General features: G+C 40.8%; 1 protein-coding gene and 1 long non-coding RNA gene across 2 annotated transcripts; both read left to right on the plus strand.

The window, feature by feature from the left end:
* Window positions 1–452: 452 nt before the first annotated feature.
* Window positions 453–3,237, plus strand: LOC117530304 (gastrula zinc finger protein XlCGF57.1-like; the record flags this gene model as incomplete). The annotated part of the gene is made up of 1 exon (XM_034193198.1): window positions 453–3,237. A coding segment is annotated over one exon (585 nt), but the record flags the coding sequence as incomplete, so codon positions are not given.
* A 75-nt stretch (window positions 3,238–3,312) lies between these two features.
* LOC117530331 lies at window positions 3,313–4,310 on the plus strand. Its single transcript, XR_004566321.1, has 3 exons — window positions 3,313–3,325; window positions 3,503–3,512; window positions 3,899–4,310. It is a non-coding gene; the product is annotated as an uncharacterized LOC117530331 (long non-coding RNA).
* The last annotated feature ends 8,091 nt before the right edge of the window (window positions 4,311–12,401 follow it).

Here is a 12,401-nt window from a genome sequence, read left to right on the forward strand (position 1 = left end):
GGCAAGCAAGCCGAAAACCATTTAGCTGTTCTGATCAGAGTACAAGACAGAAACAGAAGGGCTCTTTGAACAAAAACATTAGAATTCAGACCGGAGAAAAACCATTTGTCTGTTCTGAGTGTGGTCAAAGATTTGGACAAAAGGGTGATCTGAACAGACACATGATAATTCATACAGGGCAAAAAGCATTTGTCTGTTCTCAGTGTGGTAAAAGATATGGACTAAAGAGCAACCTGAAGAAACATATGATAATTCATACAGGGCAAAAAGCATTTGTCTGTTCTGAATGTGGTAAAAGATTTGGGCAGAAGCGCAACCTGAACACACACATGATAATTCATACAGGGCAAAAACCATTTGTCTGTTCTGAATGTGGTAACAGATTTGGGCAAAGGAACCACCTGAACACACACATGATAATTCATACAGGGCAAAAACCATTTGTCTGTTCTGAGTGTGGTCAAAGATTTGGACAAAAGAGCACTCTGAACACACACATGACAATTCATACAGGGCAAAAAGCATTTGTCTGTTCTGAATGTGGTAAAAGATTTGGGCAAAAGAGTGATCTGAATAGACACATGATAATTCATACAGGGCAAAAAGCATTTGTCTGTTCTCAGTGTGGTAAAAGATTTGGACTAAAGAGCACTCTGAACACACACATGATAAGTCATACAGGGCAAAAAGCATTTGTCTGTTCTGAATGTGGTAAAAGATTTGGGCAAAAGAGCACTCTGAACACACACATGATAATTCATACAGGGCAAAAAGCATTTGTCTGTTCTGAATGTGGTCAAAGATTTGGGCGAAAGAGCAACCTGAACACACACATGATAATTCATACAGGGCAAAAAGCATTTGTCTGTCCCAAGTGTAGTAAAAGATTTGGACGAAAGAACACCCTGAACACACACATGATAATTCATACAGGGCAAAAAGCATATGTCTGTTTTGAATGTGGTAAAAGATTTAGGCAAAAGGGTGATCTGAACAGACACATGATAATTCATACAGGGCAGAGGAAGATAAAATGAAACTTATGAACCATTGCTTTGTATGTACCATGCCGCTCATACAAAGCAAATTAGTCCCCCATTATTCGGACAGAAGAACCAAAATCAGGAAAAGGAATACCGTGCCGCGATGGAAAAAGACATTACAACAGAAAATTAGTCACCTCAGAGCAGAGATCTTCCAGATGTCGATATTTCTGGGAGGTCAAAGCCACAAAAGGAACCTCCTTCAAAAAGTCTATCACATTAAAAGAAAATACAATATTGAAGATAAACAACTGGCTGCGAGGCTGGCTGAGCACCAAGCCATAGTGAAAGCATTAGCCGCTCAAATTAGAAATAAAGATAAGAAAATAAAGGCCAAACAGATAAACAAGCAGTTTACAAATAATCCTAGGCTAGTCTACAGAAATATGGCAAAGGATACAGTAGAAGTACAACAGCCACCTGAGAGAGAAGAAGTTGAGAGATTCTGGAGACCACTGTTTGAAGACCCTAAACAGCACCAAGAGGCTGAGTGGACTGAAATAATAAAATAGAAAAACAAAGACAAACAGCAAATGCCAGCAATGATCATAACTGAAGAATTGATAAGAAATAAAATTCATGAATATAGTAACTTTAAGGCACCTGCCATTGATAAAGTCCCAAATTTTTGGTTGAAAAGACTGACAGCATTGCACCACCACTATGCCACGGCTTTCACAAAAATATTGAACGGAGAAGAGGACACACCAGACTGGCCAACGACTGGGAACACACCCCTACTCCCAAACACCAAGGAAACACAACTTCTCAACAAGTATAGACCCGTCTGCTGCTTAACAACAACTTACAAATGGCTGACAGGAGTTATAGCTGATACCGTTTATGAACATCTGGACACTGGTGGCTACCTGGAGAAGGAACAGAAAGGTTGTTTCAGAAAAAGATTAGGAGCTAAAGACCAGTTACTAATAGACAAAGCTATCCTGGAGGACTGCAGAAAAAGGAGGAGAAACCTCAGCATGGCTTGGATTGACTACAAAAAGGCATTTGATAATGTCCCACACTCATGGATCATGAGATGCTTAGAACTTTACAACATCAATAAGGAAGTAAGATCTCTCCTGAAAACACAAATGAATAAGTGGAACACCACCATCACCCTAAGCCATACAGAGGGACAGATAATAATCCCAGACATAAAAGTGAAGCGAGGGATATTCCAGGGAGATAGTCTCTCTCCACTCCTTTTTTGTCTTAGCATTGACCCACTAAGCAAGATTCTCAAGGAATTTGACATCGGGTATGATTTAGATGGAGGTAGAGGAAGAAAACATAGACAGGTGGTGAGCCACCTTCTATTCTTGGATGACTTGAAGATATTTGCAGATTCAGAGAGGGGACTCAGGAGGCTAGTGGAGGCAGTTCATACGTTTTCTAAAGAAATCGGTATGGAATTTGGGCTGGATAAATGCTCTAAATGTACAATCAGAGGTGGTAAGAAGCAGGTCACAGAAAATATACAGTTGAATGAGGGGAGCACTATTGAAGATTTGGCTGAGGATTCCACGTACAGATACTTGGGAATTCAAGAAAATACTACAATAGAACACAAAAAAATGAGAAAGTAACACAAGAATACTTAAACCACTTAAAGAAGATCTTCAAATCAGAATTGACATCAAAGAACAAGATCACAGCCATAAACCAGTTTGCATTGCCTGTTGTGAGCTATGGGTTTGGCATAGTAGACTGGCCACAGGGTGAGCTTAATAAGTTATATACTAAAACTAGGAAGATGCTCACTCTACATAAAATTACATACAGAAGCCAGTGCGTGGTGACCTATGGGTTTGGCATAGTAGACTGGCCACAGGGTGAGCTTCATAAGTTATATGATTATAAGTTATAAGATGCTCACTTTACATAAAGATACATATAGAAATCAATGCATGGACAGAATATATCTCCCCTGTCGAGAAGGCGGCCTTGGTCTTACAGAAATTATTCAGGCTTATTGAGCATCTATAATACGTATCGGGCAGTACTTAAGAGTTCTCAAGAAGAAGTCTTGAAAAAGGTAACGCAACATCACATGAAGACCTTGTCATAACAAACCTCCATTATTAAATTGGCAGAAAGGTTTGGAGGAGATCTCTTACAAGAGAGAGAAAGTAATAATCTGACACCTGCAACAAAACCAGCAAGACAGGCCGGAGAACAATACAGAAAAAGAGTAATACAGCAACATACAGTAAATACAGCAACATACAAATGGCTGACAGGAATCATAGCTGATGCCATTTCTGAACATCTTGACACTGGTGGCTACCTGGAAAATGAACAGAAAGGTTGTTTCAGAAAAAGATTAGGAGCTAAAGACCAGTTACTGATAAACAAATCTATCATGGCGGCCTGCAAAAATAGGAGAAACCTCAGCATGGCTTGGATTGATTACAAAACCCTAACCCAAGTGGTTAATGGACTTGGTTTCAGTGCAGAAGTTTACCCGTTCAAATCCCACCCCTGCCACCTTTCTCCATGTAATGTGGAGTTGCATTAGGAAGGGCATTCGGCGTAAAACTTGTGCCAATTCAACATGTAGATTCACGTTGGATTTGCTGTGGCGACCCCAAGTGCAAAACAAGGGAGCAGCCGAAGGGACTTACTTACCACACTCCTGGATCATGAGGTGCTTAGAACTCTACAACATTGAGGAAATAAGATCTTTCCTGAGGAGACAAATGAATAAGTGGAACACCATCATCACCCTAAACCACACAGAGGGACAGATTATAATTGAAGACATACAAGTGCAGAGAGGGATATTCCAGGGAGACAGCCTCTCGCCACTTTTATTTTGTCTCCACATTGACCCACTGAGCAAGATCCTGAAGGAGCATGACATCGGGTATGATTTGGATGGAGGCAGAGGAAGGAAACATCGGGAAGTTGTGAACCATCTCCTATTTATGTACGACTTGAAGATCTTTGCCGACTTGGAGCAGGGACTCAGTCAGCTCGTGGAGGCAGTCATGACTTGTCCAAGGACATTGGTATGGAATTTGGATTGGATAAATGTTCTCAATGTACAATCAGAGGAGGTCAAAAGGAAACAACAGAAAACATACAGATGGATGAAGGGAACTACATTGAAGATTTGGCTGTAGACTCCACATACGAATACTTGGAACTGAAGAAAAGACTACAATTAAGCATAAGAAAATGAGACAAGAGAGTAACTGTTATGGCATATACAGTAGTGTTCAGAATAATAGTAGTGCTATGTGACTAAAAAGATAAATCCAGGTTTTGAGTATATTTCTTGTTACATGGTAAACAAGGTACCAGTAGATTCAGTAGATTCTCACAAATCCAACAAGACCAAGCATTCATGATATGCACACTCTTAAGGCTATGAAATTGGGCTATTAGTAAAAAAAAAGTAGAAAAGGGGGTGTTCACAATAATAGTAGTGTGGCATTCAGTCAGTGAGTTCATCAATTTTGTGGAACACACAGGTGTGAATCAGGTGTCCCCTATTTAAGGATGAAGCCAGCACCTGTTGAACATGCTTTTCTCTTTGAAAGCCTGAGGAAAATGGGACGTTCAAGACATTGTTCAGAAGAACAGCGTAGTTTGATTAAAAAGTTGATTGGAGAGGGGAAAACTTATACGCAGGTGCAAAAAATTATAGGCTGTTCATCTACAATGATCTCCAATGCTTTAAAATGGACAAAAAAAAAAACAGATATGCGTGGAAGAAAATGGAAAACAACCATCAAAATGGATAGAAGAATAACCAGAATAGCAAAGGCTCACCCATTGATCAGCTCCAGGATGATCAAAGACAGTCTGGAGTTACCTGTAAAGTAAGTGCTGTGACAGAAGATGTCTGTGTGAAGCTAATTTATTTGTAAGAATCCCCCGCAAAGTCCCTCTGTTAAATAAAAGACACATGCAGAAGAGGTTATAATTTGCCAAAGAACACATCAACTGGCCTAAAGAAAAATGGAGGAATATTTTGTGGACTGATGAGAGTAAAATTGTTCTTTTTGGGTCCAAGGGCCGCAGACAGTTTGTGAGACGACCCCCAAACTCTGAATTCAAGCCACAGTTCACAGTGAAGACAGTGAAGCATGGTGGTGCAAGCATCATGATATGGGCATGTTCCTCCTACTATGGTGTTGGGCCTATATATCGCATACCAGGTATCATGGATCAGTTTGGATATGTCAAAATACTTGAAGAGGTCATGTTGCCTTATGCTGAAGAGGACATGCCCTTGAACTGGGTGTTTCAACAAGACAATGACCCCAAGCACACTAGTAAATGAGCAAAATCTTGGTTCCAAACCAACAAAATTAATGCCTCGCAGATGTGAAGAAATCATGAAAAACTGTGGTTATACAACTAAATACTAGTTTAGTGATTCACAGGATTGCTAAAAAAGCAGTATGAACATAATAGTTTTGAGTTTGTAGCGTCAACAGCAGATGCTACTATTACTGTGAACACCCTCTTTTCTACTTTTTTTTTACTAATAGCCCAATTTCATAGCCTTAAGAGTGTGCATATCATGAATGCTTGGTCTTGTTAGATTTGTGAGAATCTACTGGTATCTTGTTTCCCATGTAACAATAAGAAATATACTCAAAACCTGGATTAATCGTTTTAGTCACATAGCACTACTATTATCCTGAACACTACTGTATTGTCCCAGTGCATATACAACCCCTGGCAAAAATTATGGAATCACCGGCCTCGGAGGATGTTCATTCAGTTGTTTAATTTTGTAGAAAAAAAGTAGATTACAGACATGACACAAAACTAAAGTCATTTCAAATGGCAACTTTCTGGCTTTCAGATACACTATAAGAAATCAAGAAAAAAAAATTGTGGCAGTCAGTAACGGTTACTTTTTTAGACCAAGCAGAGGGAAAAAAAATATGGACTCACTCAATTCTGAGGAATAAATTATGGAATCACCCTTTAAATTTTCATCCCCAAAACTAACACCTGCATCAAATCAGATCTGCTCGTTAGTCTGCATCTAAAAAGGAGTGATCACACCTTGGAGAGCTGTTGCACCAAGTGGACTGACATGAATCATGGCTCCAACAGGAGAGATGTCAATTGAAACAAAGGAGAGGATTATCAAACTCTTAAAAGAGGGTAAATCATCACGCAATGTTGCAAAAGATGTTGGTTGTTCACAGTCAGCTGTGTCTAAACTCTGGACCAAATACAAACAAGATGGGAAGGTTGTTAAAGGCAAACATACTGGTAGACCAAAGAAGACATCAAAGCGTCAAGACAGAAAACTTAAAGTAATATGTCGCAAAAATCGAAAATGCACAACAAAACAAATGAGGAACGAATGGGAGGAAACGAGTCAACGTCTGTGACCAAACTGTAAGAAACCGCCTAAAGGAAATGGGTTTTACATACAGAAAAGTTAAACGAAAGCTATCATTAACACCTAAACAGAAAAAAACAAGGTTACAATGGGCTAAGGAAAAACAATCGTGGACTGTGGATGACTGGATGAAAGTCATATTCAGTGATGAATCTCGAATCTGCATTGGGCAAGGATGCTGGAACGTTTGTTTGGTGCCGTTCCAATGAGATTTCTAAAGATGACTGCCTGAAGAGAACATGTAAATTTCCAGTCATTGATGATATGGGGCTGCATGTCAGGTAAAGGCAGTGGGGAGATGGCTGTCATTACATCATCAATAAATGCCCAAGTTTACGTTGATATTTTGGACACTTTTCTTATCCCATCAATTGAAAGGATGTTTTTCAAGATGATAATGCATCTTGCCATAGAGCAAAAACTGTGAAAACATTCCTTGCAAAAAGACACATAGGGTCAATGTCATGGCCTGCAAATAGTCTGGATCTTAATCCAATTGAAAATCTTTGGTGGAAGTTGAAGAAAATGGTCCATGACAAGGCTCAAACCTGCAAAGCTCATCTGGCAACAGCAATCAGAGAAAGTTGGAGCCAGATTGATGAAGAGTACTGTTTGTCACTCATTAAGTCCATGCCTCAGAGACTGCAAGCTGTTATAAAAGCCAGAGGTGGTGCAACAAAATGCTAGTGATGTGTTGGAGCGTTCTTTTGTTTTTCATGATTCCATAATTTTTTCCTCAATTGAGTGATTCCATATTTTTTTTTTTCCCTCTGCTTGGTCTAAAAAAGTAACTGTTACTGACTGCCACAATTTTTTTTTCCTGATTTTTTTATAGTGTTTCTTAAAGCCAGAAAGTTGCCATTTGAAATGACTTTAGTTTTGTGTCATGTCTGTGATCTGCTTTTTTTTCTACAAAATTAAACAACTGAATGAACATCCTCCGAGGCTGGTGATTCCATAATTTTTGCCAGGGGTTGTATTGTCGTCACGATGATATATGCCATGTTCAAAGGCGTCATGATATGCCACAAGTTGTGTGTGAGTGAGTGAGAGAGAGAAAGTCATAATAATTTTGCATTTTATATATAGATGGCTTTGTAGCCATTTTGAAGTATTTTTTTGTTTGTTGTTTTTGGTGTTTGTTTTTCTGTGTTGCCATGGGGACCATGATGGAAATAAGTGTGTTTTTTCGTGCCATCCTCTGCAAGTATATGTATATTGTCATTGTTATTTCACATCCTGTATTTTACCAAATCAATCAAAGAGAGCAAGAGAGACTTGCTCCAATTAGATCCGTGCACCTTGTGCATAAAAGCTGGTTGAATTTGCGCGTAAATCTGTGGATCAGTGCAAGAACTGTGTGCACAACGTGCAATTGTTCCACTGGCAGCAGCTCGAATCATCCTCATCTGCATGTACAGAACAATGTATTATCATGCACGCTTAATAGAACTTCACAACACAAAGGACCTGTTTGATTGTCAGTATATATTGTCGCTTGGGACATTATGTTCCACAAAATTGACGAACTCACTGATTGAATGCCACACTAACATTATTGTGAACACCCCCTTTTCTACTTTTTTTTACTAATAGACCAATTTCATAGCCTTACGAGTGTGCATATCATGAATGCTTGGTCTTGTTGGATTTGTGAGAATCTACTGAATCTACTGGTACCTTGTTTCCCTTGTAACAATAAGAAATATACTCAAAACCTGGATTAATCTTTTTAGTCACATAGCACTACTATTATTCTGAACACTACTGTACCAATGCTCACATCACATATTGTTGCTGGTGTAGTGGATTGTATGTAGTGACACACCTGGCACATATTGTCCCTGGCGACAGTATGGGTTGCAATGTGGTCACGAATGTCAGCATATATCGTGGTGACAATATATGCTGTAACAGCTGTCCACTTAAAATGTGTTTGTCCTGAAGGATTTCGATGATGTGGAGGTTAAAGTCTTTCTGTAATATGATGCTGCATTAGAAAAGAGCAGCAATGGTTAGTGAGTGAAATATAATCTTGTTCAGCAGTAGAACAATTTGCTGTTTTAACTGTGTCCACCTTGTTTTACCTTAAAACCTTGGACATAGTCACAAAAGTGTTTCTATAAATAGGTATATGGTGAACAGATTATGATTTGGCTGTTAAGAAAAAAAAATCTAAAGGATTTATTATTATTATTTTAATCCATGTAGATAGTATTATTATTATTTTATTCCATGGAGATATAATCCCAGTTGTGGGCAGCAGGCCTTATGAAGAAAAACCTGAAGGAATCCCTTGAGGCAATCCCTGGTCACCCAAGTGGCCACAAGGTGCAGTTATCAGCAGTTAAGGCAGAGGTCTCAAACTCGTACCAGAAAGGGCTGAGATGGTGCAGGCTTAACTGATTCCATCTGCTCAAAGTGATGTTAATCAGTGGAATCACCTGGTGGAGTGGGTGGTTGCAAAGAAAGCCTGCACCCTCTCTACCCTTTCTGGAGTGAGTTTGAGACCTCTGAATTAAGGCCACCATCTTGAAGCGAGCCCTCAGATACAATGCCAGCAATGTTTAGGGTGAAACTATAGACCCCGGGTCAGGGGCCTGTTGCATTCTGTTAAAATTAAATCCAACAGAAATTAAAAAAAGTGTCCATCAGTGTGTCAGAAGATTTGGACTAAAAGGTGGTGTGAACTTGTGATGTGTTTGGATGTTCATGGTGTTTAACTTGTCAGCAAGGTCTTGCAGTAGTTGAGGGGTGAGATGGCGTCTGTGTCAGGAGTCCTGCTGCATTCTGGGAAACTTTCTGATTCTCTAAATGTTGTAATGCCTGAATGTAGAAATAGTACGTTTTGGGTAAGATGTAAACTTTTGGTGGGGGTGTGTGAAAACAAATTCACCCAAAATGTTTTTTTTTTTTCTTTCACTTTTTTTTTTTTTGTTTAATCTTAACATTGTTCACAATTCTTCTTCACAAAGTTTTGAATGTTGATATAAAAATGTGTTTGGAAAATAATAAAATTCACCCAAAATGCTTATTTTCCTCCAGTTTCTAATAAGTTTTAATTCTAATTCCGGTTTACTAGTTCACAGTAAACCGGAAGAAGAAGAAAAGGCGAAGTTGGCACAAAAAGGTGTAACAGCTGAGAAGGTTGTTGAAACAGCGGCTAACTGCTGCTAATGCTGAGATATTTGAGTTGGTAGAAACACATTGCAGAGCAGCAAGAAGAAACGAGTGGATTTAAAGAAGAGAAAGCTGGCTGCAGCTCCGGCCACAGAAAGAATGATAAACATTAACAGAAATCAGAGCGCACACCTGCTCATTTTACCGTCTGGCTGCAGGTGACCTCCTCGGCTCTTACCTCAAGCTTTGCCCCTGCTGCTACGAGCAACTGACGCAACTGTATCTTCATGGCGCTGTGTGAAGCAGGCCTGGTGTGAAAGGGGCTTAACACTTGTTCCAGAACTATGTAACAATGCCCTTCCAAGCATCCTCCACGATAGCTTTGACCATGAATTGATGGAACATTTCCTTATCACTAGAAGACAAAGAGCAGACATGCACCAACACAATTTCTTTGTTAGACAGTCCTGCATTCTGTGATAAGGGGAAAATAGTAAGTGCTGAAGGTGGTTAGAAATCATGATAAGTAAATTAAATGATTAGATTTGGCAATACATCTTTACACAGTTTCTAATACAGTAATATAGGTCTGTCCAAAAAGTAACGGACCTTTTTATTTTTTTCAAAAACTATATGGATTTGAATCGTGTGATTGCATCAGCCAAGCTTGAACCTTCGTGTGCATGCGTGAGTTTTTTCACGCCTGTCGGTTGCGTCATTCGCCTGTGGGCAGGCTTTGAGTGAGCACTGGTCCACCCCCTCATCTGATTTTTATTGTCAGGAAAATGGCAGAGCGACTGCCGCTTTGCTCCATGAATTTTTTTTCAGAAGCTGTTAGAGACAGCCAGTTGGAAACCATTCGAAAGATTCAGATGGCTTTCGGTGAAGATTCTGTCAGCATCACACGGATTAAGGAGTGTTAAAACCTTTTTAAAGACGGCCCACAGCAGCGGAGGGTGCGCGGCGCACCGAGCGGCGATCGACAGGATGGAACGACCAGATCATTTCCAAACTGAAAGCTGTGTTGATCCGGGACATCGTGTGACTACCACAGAAATGGCAAGAGAGCTGGACATAGCACTTTTGCGGCACATTCCACTGTTACAGGAGATTTTGTAATGAAAGACGTGTGGAGGATTTCGTGCATCAGCACAGAGCTGCTCATGGCGCGCAACAAAAAAAACACCTCTGTGTTGGAAGTCTCACAGGACATGTTGTGGCATGTCCAGCTGTTACACAATTTCTCGGATACTCACTCGACTGAAAAGCCATCGAAAGCCGTCTGAATCTTCCGAATGGTTTCCAAAAAGGAGGTGTTTTTTTGTTGTGCGCCATGAGCGGCTCCGTGCCGACGCACAAAATCCTCTGCACGTCTTTCATTACAAAATCTCCTGTAATAGTGGAATGTGCCTCAAAAGTGCTATGTCCAGCTCTCTTGCCATTTCTGTGGTAGTCACACGATGTCCCGGATCAACACAGCGTTCAGTTTGGAAATGATCTGGTCGTTCCAGCCTGTCGATGGCCGCTCGGTGCACCGCGCGCCCTTCACCGCTGTGGGCCGTCTTTAAAAAGGTTTTAACACTCCGTAATCTATGTGACGCTGACAGAATCTTCACCGAAAGCCATCTGAATCTTTCGAATGGTTTCCAACTGGCTGTCTCTAACAGTTTCTGAAAAAACTTTCATGGAGCAAAGCGGCAGTCGCTCTGCCATTTCCCTGACAATAAAAATCCGACGAGGGGGCTGGACCAGTGCTCACTCAAAGCCTGCCCACAGGCGAATGACGCAACCGACAGGCGTGAAAAAACTCACGCATGCGAACGAAGGTTCAAGCTTGGCTGATGCAATCACACGTGATTCAAATCCATATAGTTTTTGAAAAAAATAAAAAGGTCCGTTACTTTTTGGACAGTATGTAATCCAGGTATTCACAGCCTTTGCTCAATACTTTGTTGAAGCACCTTTGGCAGCAGTGACAGCCTCAAGTCTTCTTGAATATGATGCCACAAGCTTGGTGCACCTATCTTTGGGCAGTTTTGCCCATTCCACTTTGCAGCATCTCTCAAGCTCCATCAGGTTGAATGGGGAGCATCGGTGCATAGACATCTTCAGATCTCTCCAGAGATGTTCAGTTGGATTCAGGTCTGGGCTCTGTCTGGGCCACTCAAGGACATTCATAGAGTTGTCCTGAAGCCACTCCTTTGATATCTTCGCTGTGTGCTTAGGGTCACTGTTCTGAAAGTTCACCTGTCGTCCCAGTCTGAGGTCAAGAGCGCTCTGGAGCAGGTTTTCATCCAGGATGTCTCTGTACATTGCTGTATTCATGTTTTCCTCAATCCTGACTAGTCTCCCTGCTGCTGAAAAACATCCCCATAGCATGTTGCTGCCACCACCATGCTTCACTGTAGGGATGGTGCCTGGTTTCCTCCAAACATGATGCCTGGCATTCACTGCAAAGAGTTCAATCTTTGCCTCATCAGAACAGAGAATTTTGTTTCTCATGTTCTGAGAGTCCTTCAGATGCCTTTTGGCAAACTCCTGGCAGGCTGCCATGTGCCTTTTAGTAAGGAGTGGCTTCTATCTGGCCACTCTACCATACAGGCCTGATTAGTGGATTGCTGCAGAGATGGTTGTCCTTCTGGAAGGTTCTTTTCTCTCCACAGAGGAATGCTGGAGCTTGGACAGAGTGACCATCAGGTTCTTGGTCACCTCCCTGACTAAGGCCTTTCTACCTCCAATCGCTCAGTTTAGATGGGTGTCTAGCTCTAAGAAGAGTCCTGTTGGATCTGAACTTCTTCCATTTATGGATGATGCAGACCAGTGTGTTCATTGGGACCTTCAAAGCAGCAAAAATATTTCTG

Source organism: Thalassophryne amazonica, chromosome 18 (assembly GCF_902500255.1).
Source record: "Thalassophryne amazonica chromosome 18, fThaAma1.1, whole genome shotgun sequence".
Lineage (NCBI taxonomy): Eukaryota > Metazoa > Chordata > Actinopteri > Batrachoidiformes > Batrachoididae > Thalassophryne > Thalassophryne amazonica.